The 24,672-nt window shown below is 39.2% G+C and overlaps 1 protein-coding gene across 3 annotated transcripts; it reads left to right on the forward strand.

Moving 5' to 3' along the window:
- The first annotated feature begins 4,099 nt into the window (after nt 1-4,099).
- Nucleotides 4,100-23,742, forward strand: LOC309840547 (uncharacterized protein). Of its 3 annotated transcripts, XR_014298659.1 has the most exons (5): nt 4,102-4,368; nt 14,730-14,808; nt 17,099-17,265; nt 19,308-19,471; nt 19,575-19,778. XR_014298659.1 is itself a non-coding variant. In XM_082682714.1 (4 exons), exons 1-4 carry the CDS (start codon nt 4,300-4,302, stop codon nt 23,407-23,409), a joined length of 342 nt encoding a protein of 113 aa, XP_082538840.1. In that variant the 5' UTR covers nt 4,100-4,299; the 3' UTR covers nt 23,410-23,742. The 3 variants fall into 3 exon arrangements, 2 of the variants coding, with proteins under 2 accessions (XP_082538840.1, XP_082538839.1); XM_082682714.1 differs by lacking the exons at nt 19,308-19,471; nt 19,575-19,778 and adding an exon at nt 23,383-23,742 and having other exon boundaries at nt 4,100-4,368; XM_082682713.1 differs by lacking the exon at nt 19,308-19,471.
- Nucleotides 23,743-24,672: the final 930 nt, after the last annotated feature.

Below are 24,672 nucleotides of genomic sequence, written 5' to 3' on the forward strand. Positions count from 1 at the left end.
TAACATCAGCTTCTTGCTATGTAAAATGTCTCACCTTAATTCATTTGGACAAGCATTTGTTGAGAGCCTGCTAGGATATCTGAAAAACCATATTTTTCCCATGTGCAGTTTTTGTTGTTGTTTTTTCTTTTTTCTTTTCTTTTATTTTTTGCTTTGAGTTAGGAATTAAATTAATCAGGGGCTCTCTCAGTGATGATTCAGACATTCACTTTTCTAAAGGCAGAGTGTAGAAGATAAAATCTATCAAATGCCTTCCAGCTATGAGAATAATGATTTCAGGGTTTCTGTATCATAATGAAACCCACATATCTGCATTGTACTTTTCAACTACTAAGTGTGATACTGGCATGATCATCCCCTTCCTGAAGAAAGGGAAAAATGGAGAGCAGAGAGCTTAATAAACCACTTGCTAAGGACAGTTACTTGATAGCAAAACAAGGACCCAAGTCCTCATCTTCTCATTGTCTGTCTACTTCATTACAGCTGCTACTCACGGGGTCCAGTTAATGGGCTTGGTTTTGCAGGTTCAGAAACTAGATTTTTTTAACCCTTCAAAGATTATTGGGTTCTGGCAGATGAATTTGCTAAACTGTTCACAAAAAACTAACTTCACCTGGGTTGGGAAGAAGGAATCTCTGGTTCTACAGTGAGGGAAAATTGTCTGGCCAGGAGACTCGGAAGTTATCTGGAAAACACAAAACAGAGAACATGTGTGATTGTGTGTGTGCGCGTGCATGCCTGCATTTCTCTTTGTTTCTCCACTTACTGTAAAAAAGTGTACTAACCTGACTGAACACTTTGCTGTTTCTTGGAAGCAGGGACCAAGAGGGATCCAGGGTGCCTTAAGTCCTGCTGTAAGAATGCACACTCACTGGGGCACCTAGATGGCTCATGTGGTTAAGCATCGATTCTCGATTTCAGCTCAGGGTCACAAGATTGAGCCCCAAGTTAGGCTCTCAGTGGGGAGTCTGCTTGAGATTCTCCCTCCCTTGGTCCTGCCTTCCTCTCTACAATAAGAAATAATTGTCTTAAAGAAAAAAAAAAGACGACTACATATTCATTACTCTATCTCAGGTTCCTGGTGGAAGGGCCAGTTTTTCCCTTGGTCTTATCTTGAGCTGGGAAGGCTATTTCCTTCAATGGGAGAGACACCCAGGCCTAGCTGTGACAACGTCTACTTTGCCATAAGTCGGAATGGCAAGTTGTTTTGGACCCTTGGCATGTGCTGGGACAGGTAGAGGCTGAAGTTTAATAAGCCTTTCTCTATGGCTTGGAGGAAGGAGGCAGGCAACCCCTATTTGTCCTACATCTGTGTGTGCCCAGGGAGTCACAGGCCTGGAGGGCACTGCTCTGTTCACTAGCAGAAGTAGTCGGCAGGTGATGATAACACACATTTCTGGTTTGAATGTCAAAGCCAAGCCAAGCCAAGCCAACCAATGAGATGTATTCGTTTAAGGACAAAACATCTAAAGTGATGTGAATATGGCCAATATGTTTATAAAATGCTAGTTTAAAGTTAAATGGGACTCCTTTTCCTAAGATTATTTAGAAGCATTTTTTTAAATTAATTATTTATTTATTTTTATAGAGAGACCGAGAGTGAGTGTAAGTGAAGGTTGGGGCAGGGAAGGAGAGAATCCTCAAGCAGACTCTGCACTGAGTGCAGAACCCCACGGCGGGGGGCCAGTCCCAGGACCCTGGGATCATGACCTGACCTAAGATCAAAGGTCACTAGCTTAACTACTCATCCACCCAGGTTTCCCTACTTAGAGTTTTAATATGCTAATATTACTATCAGAGGAGTAAACCATTTACAACATTTTCCAAATGTACCTGACCATAAAATGTCATTTCAAGAAATATCTACAAGTTCTCATTTTAAGAAAGACAAGTGTAGACTAGAGGTTTTGAAAATTGGATATTTTCAAACAGTGGTTCTGTCAAGCTGGAAGAGACTCATAAATTATCCTTCTCTCCAGGGACAAAAGGACCGTGCCTAGAAACTACTGTGCCCCTCCCATGAAGAAACTGGAGATACACTGGCATATTTTTTTCACCTTGATTCCCTGTATTTTATATACCATACTAGCTACAGGTTTTCTCTTAATATACTGTCCTCCTGTGGACCCTTGTTGTGTGGCTTACCATTTTATTTACATCAACTACAACTCCTTCATGCTGTGGTGTTAACAAATAATAACAATGTAAATGATTTTAAATGAGATAATTTATTAAGTGTTTATTATTCATGACACACCACATTAGGCACTTTATATGCACCACTAAATGAGTTCTTTTAGTGGCTACTATTTTTTCCCATATTACAGAGAAGAGACCAATTCAGAGAGGTCAAGTCACTCTTCCAAGATCCAACAGTTAAGAAGGAATACATTTGGAATTCTAACCAGATATGTTTAATGAAAGTACCTGGTAGTTAACTAGAATGATATTCGACTTCTATATCTCTTGATCACCTTGACAGGGCCTGGAAGACAGCTAAATGTTATTGATGAAGACTGCGAGCATGCCCTTATATTCTGGTCTAGCCCTCAAAGTTGGAGGTGGAGAAGCTTCTGAAATTTAGGGTAAAAAGCATCCATTATGCTGCACAGGCAACAGCTGGAATTATTTCCTAGAATCATAGGGATTCAAGAAGGGAAAGTAGAGACAGTAGAAGTGTCCAAAAATATGTGTCTAGAATTAGCCAAATGCCAAACTTAAGGAGCAACCCAGAAGCATATTAGAGAGGTGGCAAGAAGAGGTCTCTCTTTGATGGGTCTCAACATCTTCATTAATTTACACATCTCCAAACATTAGAGTAGACCCAAATTGTGCAGTGACCAATTGTTCTAGACCAAAGTTTGGTTCAGGAATTTCACAGACATCTTTTCTTCTTAGTGAATTGATTTTTTTGAAGTCCATAAGGTTATAAGCACTAAATCATTAAGCATTCTCTTTTGTGTATGTACATAAGCATGTACACATGTATTTTCCAAGCCACTTTTATAAAAAGGATTTAAAACATCCATTTATTTTTTTAAACATCTGCTAAAAATAATAAAATTTTATGAAATCTGAATCATCATATTTCTATACTATTTGCAGTCCCTTATATAATAATTAGCATTCTAATGTTCTCTTGTTTCCCAAAGTATATAAGTTTGATCAACTTTTTAATTTTTATAATAGTTTGTTTTTAATAATCAACCAAAAAATAAACCAAAAACTCATGGATTTGGGATTTGGGCTTGTATCATTTTAAGTATACCTATCCTGGAACTATATGATCTCTAATAAGCAGCATGTAACATAAGATCCCATAGATACGAAAGGTGCTATCAGATACCCCTCCTGCTCATCAGAGATCCTTCAATCTTTTCCCCTTTTAGGGATTGTTTCAGCTGCAGGGAGCCAGCCTGCCCAAAGTCATTCCTTTCCTGGGAGAGCTCAGATACAATGACTCATCAGGTGAGGGATAAAGCCATTTATTTCAGTAGGGACAGTCCTGATGGGCCGTTTTAGCTCTAAATGCTCCATGGGGTGGTCAAGACTGTCCCTTAGAAAATGACATGGTGATATTGCAGCTTCCTTTTTCCCTCCTTCTAATCCTTGGTTTTTTTGTTTTGTTTTATTTGTTTTTTCTTTTCCTTCCACAGATTTTGATACCAAGAACACCTCATAATAAATGTGTTGGCCTCTAAACTCTCTATCAGACAGTGCTTTCCAGAGAACTCAACCTGTGACTTATAAGTAGAACATGAAGTTCTTAAGGGCAGCGATCTTCGGCTATCTTGCTCACAGATATCCATCAGTTCCCAGTGCCTGGAATGGTCTCTGGCAAATAATCAATTCCTAATAAATACTTGATGATTATATACAACTTCATCTGCATGGTGCCAAATGCCAAGGAACAAAATAAGATAATTGTAGAAACAGTGTTGAACTTCCAAACCAAGAGTCCCCTAACAGTTTTTACCATAAACCAACTGATATAGATAAGCAGAAGTTGCTGTAGATACAGCGACTTCATTCATTGTTGCAACATTTATGGAGGGCCTACTAGGTTGGGGGGAAAAGATAAAGAAGAAAAACCACCTTTTCTCAAGAAGCTCACCGTATAATTATTGGAAAGAAATCAAGTCATCAGTGATGACATCATAGTGACAAGTACAAGGACATTGAACACAAGAGGCTATCGCAACACATGAGAAAAACAAAACAAAACAGTAAGTCTAGCCTTAGAGAGAGTTCTTCTCAGAGAAAGTGACATCTGTGGGTGATTTGGTAGAGAACTACTACATGCCTTTAAGGGCACAGATTGAAGCCCATCTATATGGGTTCAAATCCCAGCATTACACACCAGAGACAGTAAGCAGACAACTTATTTTTAACCTCTGCCATACTAATCTTTGAAATAAGAATATTTAGAATATCATAAGGGCTACATGAGTTGACTTCTTTGAAGCATTGAGAATATATCTGTCCAGTAGTAAATTCTCACTGTGAATTGAAGAGATTCAATTAAAATAGATAATAGGATTAGCCCAGTGGGGAATCACAGAGAGATTAAGAAGTACAGAGGGAGTCTAGAGCCTTCAGGGACTTGGAGATCACTTAGTATGTTTAGGACAATGGGGGATAAGGATGTGAGCCGAGAAGGAACCAGAGAGAAAAGTGGGTGGGTTGAAGGGAAGGCCTCGGTGGAAGCCATATCCCCAAAGCAGATGCAGGCCCACCAGGCTTAGGTCGTAAATTTCTAAAAGGGAAGGTCAGTTGAAGTGTCCTAGAGCTTAATGTCTAAAAATTCCTCTGAAAACTTTGGCCCAAGTCTGAAACGCTCACCAGATATCACAGTCATCTGAGTATTGGAGTTTCTGTGAATGGGTACATTGAATCTATCTGCTAAAGAGAATGTGAAACTTCCCTTTCCATAGGATTTTCTTTTCTGCTCTGAAGGCAATCATTCATTGTGAAGCCACCAATGTCTTTGAAGAAAAATGTGGTATCTGGGGCATTTCATTTTATATGTTTGCATATTTCTGTGAAATCAGTGTCAGAATGTTCTGGGAATATTTACTTAACCCCAGATATTTTAAGAGGTTCAAAGTGTTGGTTTCAGAAATAATGACTACTAGGAAGGGGACATCCTTCTTACTTGGTCATGTCTTGATTGCATCTGCATCCCATTTCCTCCTTGCAAAAAGTAAAGAGTGTATTAGTCTACTCAAGCTTCCATTTCAAAATACCACAGACCGGGTGTCTGAAACAATAGAAAATTATTTCTCACAGTTTTAGAAGCTGGGAAGCCCAAGATCAAGGTGCCAACCCACTCAGTTCCTAGTGAGGTTTCTCTGGCTTGCAGCTGGACCACCTTCTTGCTACACCCTCACATGAGATTTCTTCAGTGCATGGAGAAAGAGAAAGAGGGAGGTTGGAGGGGATAGCAAGATCGTTCTCTGATGTGTCTTCATATAAGGACGCTGATTCTATAGGATCAAGACCCCAATCTTTTGACTTCATTTAACTTTAATTATTACTGTATGGGTCTTATTTCCAAATACAACCACACTGGGGTTAGAGCTTCAAGATATAAATTTGAGTAGGGGGAAGAGACACAAACTTTCAGTCCATAAAAAGTATATGCTCCCATGATTCTCTCTTAAGTGCTCTAAAATGCTAGGAATTTCTAGTTAATAATGGACTGAGTAGAATCATAGTTAAATAAATATTTTCTGTGGTTGGCTTTAACTTCATCTAACAAACAATTAAGCTCTGACAAATATGAATGACCCAATCAGTGTCTCCAGCACACGATGAAGGATATGGTAGAAATGTCAACATTGTAAACAACCTTCTCTCTGAGCTATGTATGTGTTTTATCATTTTGCCTCAATCTAAAACAGATAGCAAATCACTGTCTTGAAAAACACAGCAGTTGGACAGAAATGGCTAAGTTCATTTTTTCAAATAAATAGATTATACAAACCATTTCCAAGATCTAGAAGGATTGTGTGATTCATGAATTATCTTGAGGATTGGACTTTTACATTTTGATGTAAGTGCAGCATCTTCCTGAGTCCCCCAAACAGGCCAAGGACATCTTTATTCTGCTTTCCCAGTCTTCTGAGGGCTCACTTAATGAGGGCCACCTTCACTGAGTGAGATAGAATCCTTGTCATCATGTGAAATGACACTGAAGCAGAAGCAGGAAAGATGTGAAACAAGCCAGTCCTTCTGCAGCAAAGTAAAAACCCAAATTCCGCTCCCCTGGCCAGTGTGTGTTTGTGCACTGAGCATTTCCTTGTCTTCGCTAACAAGCGAAGAATCCTTCGCTCCTTGTGGAAATGAAAGAACAAGACTCGCAGGTTTGCTTTTGAACACAAACTGGGATACAAAAGGATCCCATGCATTAGGCAGCTTTTTCAGCAGAAAAATATTTGGAGACATGTCAGGGTGGAGGCTGTTTCCACTTCAAACTGCATTTCAAGACTCGTGGTTGAAGCATAGATTCAGAAACTATTGCTTCAAAATGCACGAGCTGGCTGAAATCGTTGGAGCTCAGTGTCTCTTCTCTGCCTTTCAAACGTTTCCACATTTTGTTGTATTGCTCTTCATCATTCCCGTCTCTCTTCTCTTTCCTGTTTCTTTCTTTACTTTCTTTTCGTCCCTTTTTCTTTATCTTTTCTCTTTCAATTACTCTTCCTTCCTGACCATTCTTTTCTTCCTTCCCTGTCATCAAATTGTCGGCAGTGTCTTCCCTTACCTTCTTTTCCTTTTCTTTGTTTACATCTTCCCTCTTTCCTTCCATCATATTTCCAGCAGAGTTTGTTTCGAAAATGAAGTGAAAGGCAGCCCAGACAGTGCTTTAATCAACCATGACTGTGCTAGATCCCTATTAACCAGAAGATCCTAGCAGGTCAGGATAATCAAGAGAACTAAAAGTCTCTATTCTTTACTTTTGCCAAGGAGGGAAAGGGATAGATATGCCATTGAGACATGAGCAAGAGAGAAAGAGGCAGCTCCCTTTCTTCCTTTCTTCCTTATTATTTATTTTTTCCTACCTCCACTTCACAATTTTCTCACGATAACCATTTTCCAAGATGAGTACGAGAGTATTGCTAACCCACGTTTTAGATCAGAAAACTAAAGCCCCGAGGGATTATTAGTTCAAGGGTGGCATAGTTATTGACCCTATTCATCTTCCTCATGTAAAAGTTGATGAACAAGCCCTTACCCTATCCTACCCCCAGCCATAGTGAAGCAATGATTCCAACACCTCAATCAATCATTTGAGCAAAATAACAGAAGAATAATCCTAAAATAACCCCACTAAGAAACACGGGTATAAATTCAAAAGTCATCCACTGCTTGTTTCTATGTGGACTAGGAGTTTAGATACAACCATGGATAAAACTTATCCAAATTTTACTTAGTAAGTTATAATCTTAAAGTAGGATTTTTTTTCTTATTTGAGAAGCATTATGTCATATATTCTAAAAATATGGTATTTTCAATCAGACAGATCTGGATTCCAATCTTCACATAACTTCGTAATGGTTGTGTAACTTCAGACAATTGCTTATTATCACTAAGTCTTCAGTTCTTCATTCATAAACTAGAAATAATTATTACCTTCAGAATGGTTATAATTATAAAAATAACATGCTGACTAGGATGTCTGACACAAGAAGCAATAATTTACAATAAATACAGAACTGGATTGTTAGCATGTTTGCACAACTCTAAAATTTACTAAAAATTGTTGAATTGCACATTTAAAATGATTGAATTTTATGATATGTAAATTGACTTCAATACTGCTATATATAAAGCTATGTATGTATATATACATATGCAAGCAGACATGAAGTCACCAGGGAGGCAGAAACATTTTAATCAAAAGAGAAATCAAAATTTTGCTGGTCAGTCTTGAATTCATGCTAATAATTTTGGATATAATCTATGAGATAGTAAAGAAAATTAAATGCTTTTGAGTCAAAGGGTTAAAAAAAAAGAAACAAATTGAAGTGTGCCTTATTGATGAAGGCAAGAAGAACAGCTGGAAATATCCTGCCAAACCACATTAAAGGTGATAAGGTCCTGCCTAGCTAGCAAAAAGAGCAACAGTGGGGGAGCAGCTGTAAGTGATCCTGGGAAGAAGGGGAACATGTTGACTGACTACTGAGAAGAACACAGAAGACGACATCAAAATGACTCAGATTTTGAGCTTGGGTGTTGAATTTTAGGTAGATCAAATCTGAAATACTGATGACACATATGAATGAATATTCAGCAGGAATGTTTAGCAGGTTGTTAAACTCTATGTCTGAAACTCAGGAACCAGAGATGGAAATTCATATGAAAAGTAGTGCTAGCTGAATTCTGAGCTCAAATTAGACCTCAGGTTTACACTGAGTTCCTAACCCCCTAGCCTCCTTGCCTGAGGCTCTTGTTTGATCTTTACATTATCAAAATTATTCATGAGGGAAGGAATCTTTTTCTGAGGAGGGTACTGGAGCACCATCATGTTCTCAATGAAGTCTGTGACCCCCAAAACATTAAGAACAACTGATCTAAGCAATGTCAGTTGAATGAAAGAAACCAGAGGGTTGTTCAAGCCTGTTTACTCTCTTCTTCTATCCGAAGGTCTGTCTTGGGTGGAGTGCACAGAAACACACAGGCTGTGGTCCCATTGTTGGTGCATGGTACCATTCTTCATTTCTGTATTTACATTTCAGTTTCACTCTCATGCTCTGGGTTCCAGGTGATTTGTTTGTGGTTGTACTGGTTACTATCCAAAGGGAAATACAATTTTTAAAGGATTTTTTATTTTTATATTTAATAGAATCTTGAATTATTTTTCTAATTTTAATTCAATTAGCCAACATATATTACAATATTAGTTTTTGATGTAGTGTTCAATGATACATGAATTTTGTATAACACCAATTCTCATCACATCATGTGCCCTCCTTAATGTCCATCACTCAGTTACCCCAACCCTCCACTCACCACCCTTTCCATAACCCTCAGTTTGTTTCCCAGAGTTAAGTGTCTCTCATGGTTTGACTCCCTCTCTGATCTCTTCCCCTTCAGTTTTTCCTCCCTTCCACTATGATCCACTGTGCTAGAGAATTTTTTTAAATGCTCTAGCAGTTCATATTTAATTATGAAAAAGTATCCTTAAAAACATTTTGGAGCTGGAATATTTCTGTTAATTGCACTGACATATCTAAGACCAGCTTTCTGAGAGTCAAGGATGCATGAGCAATCCAGGATGTCATATGAAATGAGTTTTAAAAAATGGAAAGTTTAAAAAAAATTATATCCAGACAGTCATTATGTTATGCCATCAGTGTGGGCTTGAAAGGCAAGTTAGTGAAGAAAATTTAAGAATACAATTGTTTTACCAACTAGTGAGCCTAAATTAGTAAAGTTGAAAAATAGCTCAGATGCTTTTTATTGAAACAGCTCATTTTCCTTTATTGCTCAGTTTCACTTTTCCCTTGAAAAAATATTAAATCTAATATGTTACTGTGTATAAAAGTGCCTTAATTAGGCTATGTGGTACACAACATGGTTCAGTGAGGGAAATACAGATGTTGAGGGACAGAAGCATACCTAATTGTATTGCTTTTTTAGCAACAGCTCTTTTCTGTACTTGGAAACCATAGAATTAGGGCCAGATGGAGGAACTCAGTGGTTGGGTAAAAGGACAGAGCATCTGACTTCCTTCATAGGTGCATGTCTCTACAACATAGAGAACCAGCTGACTTTGCATTAGAAATGTGTGTTCATGGGAGTTAAAGGCAACCTGAAAAAGGAGGACCAGGGGAAGGAGATCTCAGAAGAGAAGGTCCCAGTTCAAGGAAACCAGGAGCTGTGCTTATTTTAGTCACTCAGAGGCAACATAGCTGGGTTTAGGAGAAGCAATGTGAGAGTCAGAGTCACAGGACAAAACATCAAGTCTTCGGGGTAATATAGGGATGGCTTTTGGAGAATTAACAGTAAAATGCATTGCTGGCAGGAGAGAAGTCAGAAGGGATTAGATATGAGGAATGATTAAAGAAAAGTGGATGAGAACAAAGATGGAAAATGGCAAGAGTTTGGGCTATGGCTTCCTGATGGTTGTGTTTGGGGCTCAGAAGTGGTTGACTAACATAGGTAGAACTGAAACCCTGGAAATCTTATGCATTTAACTATTCTGCTCTTTCTAGTGTCAGAAACAGTCAGAAGACTGTTGCTTTAGTTCATGCTTCAAGTCCTCAAGAAAGCTTGCCTTGTATCAAGGCAGGACATATCTTCTGACAACTGCAGCTTCTAGAAAGACATCCTTTTTATTCAGCTGAACTCTAACTCTCAATAGAAGGTTGTAATAAATTCAGCCCTATATCTACTAGCAAATCAGTGAGGCTCAGGTTCTTTCCATAACTTCAAGAGTGAACTACCACTGTTACCTCTGTTAGAAATCAATAATGATGGAGGGAATCAATCAAATGGTTTTCACACCTTGAATATATTTGATGCTCTAGTTACTAAAATAGTTCAGAGGCTTCACAGGATGGTACTATGGATCTTCTGGGATTGAAGGCCCAAGTCTTAGAGTCTAGATTTTAAGTGATTATATCAACTTGTTTGCTAAATACTCTGCTTCCTCTCCCAAATTTATTATTTGGGGGAAGATTTCCAAGCAGGAGATAGGCACCGAACATTTGTCCCTGTGCAGCCGTACGTGACCCTATATCTCATCCAAAAAGAAATCCTGTGTAACTGATGTACATCCTTGAGCCTGGTCAATGTATTCCAGTTTGGGGATTTTGTGATTTTAGAAACATACCCATAAGAGATGAGCAGGCTCTGGTCTGAGCATGCTGAAGATGGATCCCATCTCCACACTTGCCTGTATTTTCCACCCACCAATCTCAGTTTTACTCCATGTAGACACATCCAGTAAGCTTAATCCTGCTGTTTCAGGGCAGCCTTCAAGAATTCTTAGGGAGCTATCATGCCAGCTCTAATCCCTCTCTTCCCTGAGCCAGTACCTCCAGAGTCTTGGCATAACATGCTTCCCAGTCAATCTCCAACCTCATCTCTTTCCTCTGAGAAGACAGTGGCTAGAACTAAATATAATATATCTCACCAATGCAGGGACTGCCTCATCCTGTATTCTTGAGATTATAATTCTGTTTGTACAGTTTACATGTATATAACCCCAATACCATTATAAGCCTCCCTCTTTTGCCTTGGTATTCTCATTTTTTTTTAAAGATTTTATTTATTTATTTATTTATTTGAGAGAGAAAGAGAGAGAGAACTTGAGATGGAAGAAGGTCAGAGGGAGAAGCAGACTCCCTGCCAATCTGAGAGCCCAATGTAATACTCAATCCTGGGATTCCAGGATCATAACCTGAGCCTAAGGCAGTTGCTTAACCAACTGAGCCACCCAGGCACCCCGTATTCTCATCTTAGAGACTACCTTACCATGGCTGCTGAGTAGCTACGAATGATGACTACTGCAATAGGCCTTGTAACAGATCAAAGAGAAATAAGGGGCTGTCCTGCCTTAGGGACTCAGGGGCTATTAAAGACTCACATTTGTGTTCAAATGTATCTAATTACACCCCAGAGCCAACTGTTTCCAAAGTCAAAGAGCTAAGGCAGCTCACAGAAGGAAGATGCTATGTATGCTAGCATGAGGAGGTGATCATTCCAGAGAGAACATGGTGTTTGGCAATGAAACTCCTGGCCAGAGAGAAACCTAAGAACTCATTCACTCCACAAGTATTTATTTTTACACTTACTATGTACAGAAACAAAAAAGGAAAATTAATTTAATTAAAGATCAGAAAATGTTCTGATATAACCTACTTTCTAAAAATATAAAGGATTCCCCAAGAGCTCCAACTTTTTCCTAAACAGGCCTTCTGGAAAGGAAGTGAGAATGCCAAAAATGGGTTAACACTTTCTTTGCTGTAGTCCACTAAGGCACAGAGAAATGAAGGAGCATGAGATGTCTCAAATATCACAACTTGTTTGGAAAGTAAGCAGAGGTGGGCAAGGGCCTGAGGAGGGATCTTATGCATCACACCAATGGATTTGGACTTGCCCCAGGAGACAGTGGGGACTTACTGGTATGCCAGAAGAAGAGTGGCAAGATCAAATCCATACTTTGCCAAAATCATGACAATATTGTGAACAGGAGAATCAGAATTTAAGGCAACCAGTTTGGATACAATTGCAATGGTCTATAGGAGAGAAAAATGACAGTCTGTGTTAAGCTGATAACACTGTAGGATCATATGAAGCACTGACTTGGGAACCACTACAGAGGTAGAATCGATGGCTTGGGTTTCTATTGAATATAGATACTGAAGGAGAGGAAAGACCCAGAAATAAAAATAATGCACCTCACTTACCCTATTGAGCACTAAAAATGAACTAAGTTTATGGCTAAGAAAGTACCTGAAAAAAAAAAAAAGATGTAAAACTCTTCAATATGTAAGGTATTTTTATTTTCACAAGATCTTATTGCTAGATAGTATTTCGGTTTAGTCTTTAGCAAGTCAAATGCATTGTGGACAAAGTACGACCATGACAAAGAGAAAAATGTAACATATAGTTTTGAATGTATTTGCACCTCCAACATCCTTAACACCAATAGGGATTAGGCACTGCAGAGTGAGAAGGACACAGACATGAATCCTCCACACCCACTGAAAGGATCAAGAGGTTATTGCTTGAATTTCCTTAAAGAAACTCCCCTACCTCAGTAAAGAGCCACCCTCTCAGAGCTACTCCAACTAAATTATATTATAGTCCTGAAACAGAACTTTAGGTGAGAGGCAGAAAGTGTTTAAATGTGTAAATCTGATAACTAGCCCATCAACAAGTTTCCCAAGTGAGCTATTTGATAATTAGCAAAACATCTGTAATAGGATTAGTGTCTCAGAAACAGTTGCTGCTTTCTTGGCCAGGGAAGGAGGTGGGGACGTTGAGGGGAGAGGGGGTGGGGAATTTGGACATGAACTTAACTTTAGCCCAGCTGTTTCCCATTTGAAGAAAGGATAAAGGGTAGACACTGAGTCAGTGGGAAAACATCAAGACAAAAGTGAAAAAGGACATGATATCAAATCACACTGGCCCTAAGTTGACTCAAGTGCATACCATTGGCATGTGGTGAGCAAAGCTTCCCTTCTCTCCACAGTCCTGGGAGCTAGCCTTGGTTGCCAAAAAATGTCCCAGTAAAAATATTTATATGAAAACAACACAAAGGCAGTGTTAAGAACACCGCTGACCTCTTACAGTTTGACCTCATCTTTCCACAGCAACAAGAACTTGGAAAGTCTCCCTCGCTCTGTGGATGATGCAAGACTCGTGGTTACTCTAGGTGGTTTGAGCACTTCCTCCTGGCTTTGAGCCTTCACAGACTGGGAGGAGCATGTGGGAAGCACCAGTGGATTATAGGGCTCTTTCTATGGAAGAGACAGTTCCTGCTGAAGGTGGCTGGAACAAGATTTGGGCTCAAGTGCTGTAACTGGGAAGGGAACCTAGCTAATTTCAATCATTCATTTGATCAAGCAATTGGCAAATATTTATTGAGCACATACAATGTGCAAGGTGATAAACTAAATGCAGGGGACTATATTTTGACAAGGACAGACAGGGTCCCTGCCCTCATAGACCTCACACTGTAGGGAGAGTAAATGACATGAAAATAATAAGTCTTAGGCTGCCTTTTTTTTTTTTTTAAATGAGATTTCCTTAGTCTCCCTATCTTTGGTCCCACCTGTGACTGTTTTCTGCATTCTTTTTCTCTAGTATCTACCCAACCTCTGGCCCACTAGCTGCTCTGTGCCTTTTTGTTCCTATTGATCGAAATTCTTTCTTCATCTTGAGTACTCAATGAGACACCCATCCAAGAGATTAGAAAGGGTTGACTTCATTTAAGTAATTGCCAGCCCCAGGCTAAAGCTAGACTCAGAAGAGGTCTTTAAGCATAGGCAGCAAAAAAAAAAAAAAAATCTTTGGCCAACTTATGAATATGCAAAGACTTATCTTTGATGGTGTGCACCTCCCCAGAAGGCGTTATTTTTTCCTGTTCTAGACTAAAAAAAGAGAAATGGCTTATCTCTGAATTTTTATGAAGAAATAGTACAGAAATTTGCACATAGAAGAGACTTAATTAGAATATAGGTCTTCAGGTAGATAGAGGTAGCCCACTTGTGAATCTTGACACTGCTTTTTGATGAAGAGACATTTCTCAGTTTTCTCATCTCATCAAAAAACTAATAAAGATTCTAATAGGATTGCTAAGAACAATAAATGTTACATTAGATGGGAACACCTAGCCTGGCTCTGGTTCATTCCATAATAGTTTGTTCACTTTCCTTCTCCTGATGTGTTTTTACTGAAGTAAAATGAATTGAAATGGAAGAAATTGAAATTGAGAGATATTAAATAGCCTGTATTTTCTCAAAATTTGGCTTTACTTCTTTTCTTGTAACTCCATCATTTAGAACAAGGGTCTACAACTACAGCCCACGGGTTCAATCTGCCCCCAAACATGTTTTCATAAATAAAGTTTTATTGGAACACAACCATGCCCATTCATTTACATAATTGCTATGGTATCTTCTTCATTAGACATGTAGAGTTGAATAGTGGCAATAGCCAACATATGGCCATAGCTAGCAAAGCCTAAAATATTGGCACTTTTTCTCACCCTTTAGGTTTGCCAACTTCTTGTTTCCAGTGAAGGCTCTCTTTTTTGTCAGAAAACCCTTGTGAAAACTCCACATGCTGCGTCCAGTAAGTGACACATCAAGCCACTTGTCCTTTCACCATATTATCGTAGATCAGATCACATGAGGTTTGGAAGCAGGGAGTGAGAACAGAAGAAAGAACTCTTTGGCAGGGATAAAGAAGGAGAATAATCTGGGCCAAAGGCATTGACTCATGAAGGAGAGAAATAAACTCGACTTTCCGAGTAGGAGAGTAGAGAGCTGATAATCAAATTAGATCTGAATGAGAGGAAGGGTAGTGGCAATGATAATCACATTACTTCTTTGCCAACGTTCCCCAAAATACAAAAACGAAGACAAAAGTTTACTTACTAACTCCCCCCAGAAGTAATGGGATCACCATCCCTGGGAAAATGGGAGTGAAGGAAACAGAGGGGTAGGGCAGGGAAGGAAGGAGAACAATTTTTATAGCATGTCCCCAACGAGCACTGCTGAGTGCTCGGTTGTGAGGCAACTTCAGAGATGCCTGGAATTACGCTCTCCAAAACTGGCTGTCAAGGACTGAAAAGGAAGGATAACTCCTAGCCCTGGTTACCCAAAGGGTGTCCCATGGGATGGATCCACCACACCTCCAGATTGTCTCTCCTGGCCTGAAGAAGCTGGAAACCAAGATAGCAGTGGAGACGTTTACAGCACAAGCCACAGCTTGAGGAGCCATCCTGTTGGTGACTATAGGCCTCAGCTGTAGCCTATAATCAGCAGTCTCATTGGCCTGCCCAAGTGCCCATGTGTAGGCACCATGTGAGTTTCAGAGTCGGCTGAGCCCCAGGGAAGCAGGGAAGCCCTAGGATAGAGGTCGGAGGTGAGACCAGACACTGACAGGTCATGAAGGCCAGGGACACAGGGGACCCAGAAAAGTCCACACAGTGGGTCTGGCATGGCCCAAACCATGGAAGCTGTCATATGTTCAGTGAAGACCAAAACCTCCCCATCTGTGTCCTGCAGGAAAGCAACTGATGCCAGGCAATCTTCCTCAAGAGTCATTAGTCACATAGACAAAAACTCTTAGAATCTGGGGAAACAGACTGGTCTTGGCACACTAGAACTTATTGAGCACCTACTAGATGCTGAGTTTTTTTCAAACATATATGTTTTTAATCCTCAGGAAATCCCCATGAGTGTGAAATGACAATCTCCATTTTACGTTATCAGTAAACTGAGACCCAGAGCTGTTAAGTAACTTGCTCAGTATCTTTATTATTTGAGGGCCTATCATATGGAAATGGTCTGTTAGAACAGAACAGACCCTCTCAGGTAGGCCCAGGGAGCCAAACTGAGAACAATGGGTAGAAACGCTTAGAAAACAGTACTTAGAACAGGGACGGAGAGCCCGAGCTAGTTCTCCAACAAGGCAACATGCTATCGTCCAAAAGAGTGAGTTACTCCTCTGTGGCAGTAAGGAGCCCAATGTGATGCCTGTGGGAGAAAGAGGCAGGATCCCCCAGTCTGGTAGAAGGCTGGGCTTGATGAAGGCTCAAGCCTTCTAGGATCTTTTTCGTGAAGAAAGAGTCAATATCAACACAGATATTTTTACAGTTGCCATTTTAATGTCAATTTGGGAGAAAAAAAAAGATACTTATAAAATAATAATATATTAATAATAAGATCACTGGTATTCAGTTTTTTTTTTAATTTTTTTTTTAAGATTTTATTCATTTATTTGACAGACAGATCACGAGTAGGCAGAGAGGCAGGCAGAGAGAGAGAGAGGAGGAAGCAGGCTCCCTGCTGAGCAGAGAGCCCGATGCGGGACTCGATCCCAGGACCCTGGGATCATGACCTGAGCCGAAGGCAGCGGCTTAACCCACTGAGCCACCCAGGCGCCCTGGTATTCAGTTTTTAATGTGTACCAATTACTTTCAGAATAGCTTTATACATATCATTTAATCTTTACAACTATGGGGTCCTCATTACCATTATCCCCAATTTACAGATGAGAAAACAGGCTAGCAGAGACAAAGCACAGAAACTCGGTTGCCAAGGTCTCCCAACTTGGGAATTTCAGCAAAGGGCGGGCGGCTGGCGGCTGAAGCCCCACTCCCACTGGCTCTGCTCTGTTGCCTGGATTATTCTGCATTTGCCTACCCCTGTCAACTCAAAATCAATGGAGCCTGAGCTCCTGGGAAGGAACAGTCATGTGTAAGGTCATTTTGGCAGACAACGCAGCATTTTAAACAGCCTGAATTTTTTTTCTGTGCAAATTTCCTGAAAATCCTTTCCTCATGAATCCCTTATTTTTCCGTTGCATTTAAACCCCTCCCAGGCTGTTTGCTGCCATTTAAAATGTTTTTGAAAAGAAATTTTGCAGGTTTCTCCCAATGAAAAATCAACCAGATCATCAAAAGACAGACATTTTACCCACCCCCTCGGGATGAAAATGATTTTGGAAAAGCAGGAGACAACTGAAATAAGGAGAAACAAGCTTCCAGAGCAAGGTCCTAACACAACCAGGCGCTGGAGACAGGTAAGAATCAGGTGATTTAGAGATGGGTGAGGCCTCAGGGAAATAAAGGCAGAAACAGAGGGGAACCTCGGCCTTCTGAAGGCTTGGGCATCAAGAAGCTAGAGATGAGGGAGCGCAAAACTGCAATCTGTGGAAAATCACAGCAGCAGGAAACCGCAGGGTGACGGCTAAAACCTATCACCATGGTGCTTCCCAACCCTGCTTGAGACAGCGCACATTCATCAGTCGCCTGTGATGCCTCCCAGCAAAAAATCTTTAAACACTTAAACTGTATTTTAATTTTGAAAGGACACATCTTGCTACCATTTACTTCTTCGGTTTTCCCACCACAGCTGAAATGTTTTGCCTTGACTTATAATCTAACATTTTCCTCAGTTTCCAGCGTAGCCTCTAGAAGTCAGACTGCCCCAGTGTTTACTGTTGGCTCCCTCACTTGCTAAAGGATGTGAACCGGGGGTAGGTTACCTAACCTCCCTAAATCTCTTTTTTTTTTCATCTATCAAAAGGGAGTGATTAGACTGCTTTCTTCATACAGTCATTACTTTGAGTTCATGAAATAATGTAGGCTCAATGCTTGACATGGCTCTTGGCACATAGGAAACCCTCTTAAAAACACCAATTACTATTGTTTTTTAATCCATGAGAAAGGGAAAGGTAGCTATCTTCCCAAGAAAGTAAAAATCTAAGACTAGAACACTTATCAAACTGTTGAGGGCCAACTTTTGGAATAAACTTTAGAAAAAATAACTACCACCTGGGCTTCCAGTGGCCATGATCTCTTTCAATGAGTCTTCTTTTTTTTTTTTTTTAAAGATTTTATTTATTTATTTGACAGAGAGAGATTACAAGTAGGCAGAGAGGCAGGCAGAGAGAGGAAGGGAAGCAGGCCCCCTGCTGAGCAGAGAGCCCGATGTGGGACTTGATCCCAGGACCCTGAGATCATGACCTGAGCCGAAGGCAGCGGCTTAACCCACTGAGCCACCCAGGCGCCCCTGGGCTTGTATCATTTTAAGTATACCTATCCTGGAACTATATGATCTCTAATAAGCAGCATGTAACATACTTATTCTGGGACAAAGGGTACTTGGAAAGAGGAAAGTGTCCTGCATTCCAAAAGCTAAAGCAATAAAGACAGTATGTAATAATGCTTGACCATTGTATTTAATAGGGAAATAAAGAGTGTGTGGAAATCCTGTGGCTAACTTTGATAACCTGAAATTTTATTCTCATTGTAAATATCTGGTGTCTGGTAAGGGTACTCTTCCTGGTTCACATATGGGCGACTTCTCACTGTGACCTCATGTGGCAGAAAGAAGGCAAGAGAGCTCTGTGTGGTCTCTGTTATAGGACACTATTCCCACTAATGAGGGCTCTACCCTCATGCCCTAAGAGGCCTCCCAAAGGCCTCACTTCCTAACACCATCACAATGCAAGGTGGGATTTCAACCTATGAATTGGGGTGGGGGATACAAACATTCAGTCCATAACACCTGCCCACATGCTATTTCATTTTACACATTTCCGGTTCCTAGGCCAAAGAAGAATGAATAATAACTCATGGCAAACAGCTGGCATCAGACAGCCATCATCTCCTGTAAATGCCTGAGACTGTTTCCCTGGTTTCTTCGGTGTCCTGTCTTGTACATCCCCCATCAGGACTCTGCTTATACTGAGTTGCTTTTTCAAATTGCATATCTACCTCTCCCTTTTTATTGTGTGCTCCGAGAGAGCAAACAAATCTTGTTTATCTGTTTCTTCTTGAACCTCACGCAGATCCTGGCATGGAGTAAATACTCAGTTGTTTGTTAGACAATGTACTCATTTTCATTTCTAGATGGAGGCGGCCTTAGAATCTAGTTCAAATCACAGCACAAATATAGCTAAGTCCTGAGTCTATATACTCCCTACAGGTGGCAGATTTGAACATATTATACATGTGTGCCAAAGAATCTACTTCACTTTAAAACTCTGAACTCAAAAGATGCAAGACGCTCTACCAGGAAACTACTTTGCCTCTAATAGGATGGTTACCATTGTTCTAGCTAACTTAACTAGGACTACTGAACAGAGAATTCAAAAAGACCAGGATAGAAGAAGGCTGTGATTGCCTGTGCTATGTGCCTATGCTACTAGGGATCAGCTGTCTTTGCCTAGGCCTCTCATACCGCCGTCCACTTTGGTCCAGGACTTCCTAGCAGCCCTCAAGGTGAGTAGCGTTGTATATTAAGCAATATACTAATGTTTACATATGACATTGTCTACACTTTTTGTTTCTGGCATTAAATATTTTGCTTTTCGATTTTTAATAGAAACTAGACATCACGTCATTGATGTGTCATCAAAAGCAGTGCCAGACTTCCTGTTCTCCCTGGGAAGGATTTAATGGCTAGGAAGAATACATAGAGGATTCAGCTCCAGTATATGCAGACCAGAGAAGCCCCAGATCCAGGGGCCCAAGATGTAAAATCAGCTTTGTGCAAAGAGGAAAAACCACTTCCGAATTAAACTACTTGAAAGGCTCAGATGTCTGGCATTGATTCATTCTCTGGACAGATGAGAATTTGCTGACCACATGCTAGTGTCTAGGCTCTGTGCTAGAATCACAGAAATGAAATGTGTGTGTTTATGGTACATTTAAGGAACAAATATAAGAGTGATTCAATCTTTCAAAATAGATTAAAACTATATATTAGAGGTAAAAGATGAATTATGACATGTTGGTTGTTTAGATAATCACAGAAAACTGTAGGTATATTAGAGTCACAGGAAAAGATAACTTTCTAAGTTCTTCTGGCACAAACCATGTGTATGATGATTTTGTGTGAGCATGATATCATTAAACATTGATGTCATTGGCTATTGTTGTTACACAAGTTGTGCCAAAGTGAGCTACATATTTTCATGTATGATGTCTACATTTTTGCACTGAGAAAAATATAATGTTTACAAACTGCATAACCGCTTGCTCGTTTTGTTTGCTCACCCTTCCAAATACATTTGGGAAGAGGCTTGTTTCTTTGTGAGCTAACTCAGTTGCTTATACAATGTCCATTGTGTGCTAGCATTAGAGATCACAAACCCCCACCCTCTCCAAAGAATTATGAAAAAGCAAGTGCTAGAGAAAAGGCCAGAAGCCTACAGAATCTCCAGTACATAGTCCAGAATTTAATCTGTGTTCATTCACCCCAAACACATACTTATTCTGGGACAAAGGGTACTTGGAAAGAGGAAAGTGTCCTGCATTCCAAAAGCTAAAGCAATAAAGACAGTATGTAATAATGCTTGACCATTGTATTTAATAGGGAAATAAAGAGTGTGTGGAAATCCTGTGGCTAACTTTGATAACCTGAAATTTTATTCTCATTGTAAATAAAAGCAGCAAAGTAGAAGAAGAAGGGGGGATAAGGGGAGAAAAAGAAGGAAGGAAAAGAAAGGAAGGAAAGAGAGTGGATGAGAAATGAGCAGAACGGGGCATCCAAACTATAGATAGCTGTCTAGCACAGACATAGCTGGAATCTCTGAAGAAAAGAGGGCACAAGAAATATATGAAGAGATATGGCTGAGAATTTCCAAAAATAATGAAAGTCAATAACCCACAGATTCAAGAAGCTCAGAGAACTATAAGCTGGATAATTACACATGCACGTGCGCATGCACACACACACACACACACACCCCTCTAGATACATTGGAGTTATACTGTTGAAAAAGAAAGAGAGAGAGAAAAAATATTGACAGCAATTAGAAAAAATATATGTTACATAGGGGCAGAGAAAATCTACACAGACATTCATGCAAAAACGAAAATAGCATCTTTCAAGTACTCACAAAAGATTTGTCAAGCCAGAATTTTATATCAAGCAGAAATGTCTTTCAGACAATCAAGAGCTAGACCATTTATTACCAGCACACCTGCACTACAAGAAATAGTCAAGAAAATTCATAAATAGAAGAATTAAGATACCAAAGGAATATTTGGATTTACCCAAAGAAATGAAGAGTGCCAAAGAGTCCTAAAGAGAGTAAATATTAAAATACATTTTTTTCTTGATTTTAATGGCTTTCAGAGATCTTCAATGGACAAATGAAAAACAGTAAGAATGTATCTTGGAATATGTCACATATGTAGGAGTAAAAGGCACGCCAACAGCAATATAAATGATAAGAAGAAAGAATGGGAAATATATGTGTTAAGGTTCCTTTTCTAAATGTGCAGGGGTATAGTATTCCTTGAAGGTAGAGGATTATGATTTAAATATATATATTGAAAACCCTAAAGCAAATATTTAGAAAGATGTAATGAAAAGTTGTGGAAATAAAATTTTAAAATAGTTTTTTTAGAAGAGAAAAGCAAAACAAAAAGCAAATGAGATTAAAGAATAAATAACAAAATGGTAGGTTTATGTCCAATTATATCAATAATTTCATACAATGTAAATGGTCTCAATCATCTCAATTAAAAGGCAAAGTTGTCAGATTGAAAAGAAAAAAAAAGCTATTTTTGAGAAATTTCTTTTACATATAAACAGATAAAAGTAAATGATAAAATATAGTCAATATTTGTATGTAAAAAAAAAAAAGGAGAATTTAAGAATTGAAGTTTTACCTCAAGCATCTTGTGTAGTGATGTTATTCAGAGAGCTGAAAAGGATGTGAGAATAACAGGTTTAGGAAGTGTAAACAATAATTCAGTTAAGAGACAGTGTATTAGTCAAGATCAGGAATTAAACTATGAACTTGGGGCCAAATCCAGCTGGCCTCCTGTTTTTGCATGGCCTATAAGCTAAGAATGGTTTTTACATTCATGAATGACTGAAAATCAATAGAAAGATATTTGTGAGATGGGAAAATTATGTAAAATCCAAGTTTCAGTGTTACTAAGGAAGCTTATTGGACCACAGCTGCACTCATCCATTTACACATTGTCTTTTACTCTGCAGTGACAGGGTTGAGCATTTGTGACAGAAACCACATCTGGCACTAATCTCACACGTCTCAGTGCACTATAAATCACAGTGCATAGTTACTACTCAGCAGTACTGTGTGTCACATGTATTATCATGATGTGATATTCTATGTAATTTTTATCACCAGTGAATACCCACCAAATCAAAAAAAGGAAAGACAAAGTGGACTTCAGATGGTATGCTTTTCAGACACAATGGAGTATGGATTATTTTATTATTGAATTAGACAGCAAATCAGTGTGTTCCTTATGCAATGACACTACAGCTATAGAATATATATTATGTGATGATATTACTGTACCAAGCATTCACCAAAATGTTCCCAGTTCACAAAAAAGCAATAGTCCAAAGAATCAGAAAGTTTTAAACTTAATATCTCATCACAGAAGGATTTCTTCACACATATAAATAAAAGTAAGTCTACAACCAAAGTAAATTTCCAAGTGGCTCATTTGTTAACTAGCCAAATGGGGAAAGTAACTGATGCTGACCTAATTAAACCATGTTTAATTGCAGCAGCCCAAGAAATGTGTGCAGGGAACACTTGTTTAAGACTACTACCCCTTTAACTAAAACCACTGCTCAAATAGTTGTGAACACAGGGAACAACATCTGTAAACAAAAACAAGGCAAATGCTTTTATATGCTTTTCATGGTTCTTAATGTGTCAACAGTTGTTCTCAGTACTGTTCATTTATTGTTTATTCAAGGAATTAATACCGAGTTTGAAGAGACTGAAGTGTGAGCCTGAGTGACCTAAAGGCAGGAATAATTTCAAAGCTGAGAAAATGTAATTCAATATAAAATGAAGTGGAATAAAAAAAAAAATAAAGTGGAATCTGCTAAGATGTGTTACAACTAATCATGATAAAAATAGAGATGTAGTAGAAAAAGACATAATTGAATAAATTTACAAAATTCATGAAAAGTACAGTTTCTGTAGCCTATGGTTATTCATCACATTATTGATCACAATATTATTAGATATTTGATATCAGACCAGTAGATGCAATGGTGAGTTTTGTCTGCTCATGACTTTGTCATTGTGAATTTCTTCATTCTCAAAACTGTGAGAAAGAGAAGGAACATGGGGAATTCACAACTGTCTGCCATGGAACAGAAGTGACAAATCCCTTCTGCTTGATTTTAGAGTCATCACAACATAGATGGTCTTTAAAGACATGAGAAGGAATGTGAACATCTATGGGAAAATAGAGTGAGAAGGGGCAAGGAATGTGCCCCAAGGAACGTCAATGGATACAGCCCCAGTCAACCAGAGGAAAATATGAGAAGGCCATAGAAGAGGAAGAAAACTAGAAGAGTTTCATGTCACAAAAGCTAAGAAAAGTCTCAAAATGCAAAGTGAGGAGGTGCCTGGGTGATTCAGTCAGTTAAGTGTCTGACTTGGACTCAGGTCATGATCTCAGGGTCCTGGGATAGAGCCCCATGTCGAGCCCCACTATGGGCTCCCTTCCCTGTGGGGAGTCAGCTTGTCTGTCTTCTTCTGCCCCTCTCCCAACTTGTGCTCTCTCTCTCTCTCTCTCAAATAAATAAATAAATAAAATCTTTTAAAAAAATGCAAAGTAAGAGGTCATGTATGACCTGTGGCATCAGTTACCAACTGTAACTAAGGCAAGTCACAACTTCACTGAACTATATTTCCCACACCTGTATATTAATATATTGATAGTATCTACCTCATAAGATCCATTACATAGATGAAATGCAAAGTGGATATGAAAGTACTGTGAGCCTTACACCAACGAGGACAGTAATAGTTATCATTATAGTCACATGCAAAGACTCCTCTACTTTGTGCCAAATCTGCTGGAAGAAAGAGAATTCTCCCATAACCTACTTAACCATTGCCTCCACCTTGCCACATCAGGTTTTACCAAACTGGTTCGGGTGTGGATAACCACAGTCTAATTGAAATTCAGTGATTCCTAATCTAAAACATTTCCGAGGCAAGACCTACCCAAGGATATGAATCTCTCTTTCAGTAAAATGGGAGCAGTGTGTTAAATCCTTACAATCTTTCTGAAACAAGTTGGCCGCTCCGGAGACACCACAAGGCCATAGACAGACTCAGTAAGCTATAGTCTGAATTCTGGTAAATAAATAGTGCCCCGAACTTCAAGGAAATCATAAAAGCAGGATGAATGAAAGCTGTGTCTAAAGTGCTCTGGCTGTTAGGCATGATCAACAGTAAAGCTAAAAATAAGCAAATATAGATGTGCCTTTACTTAACTCTGGAACTTTCACTTTATAGATTTTTATTAAAACACATTTGCAGAAGTCCAAGGGTTAGTTTGTGTTTTCTTTTTCTTTCTTCTTCTTTTTTTTTTTTTTTAAACAATGATATATTGGAATTGTTCAATTGAAACCATATGTTGGCTCAATAATTCACATTTGCAAAATGTGTACCGTTTTAAGTCCC

This window comes from Mustela nivalis (genome assembly GCF_964662115.1).
Source record: "Mustela nivalis genome assembly, chromosome: 9".
Lineage (NCBI taxonomy): Eukaryota > Metazoa > Chordata > Mammalia > Carnivora > Mustelidae > Mustela > Mustela nivalis.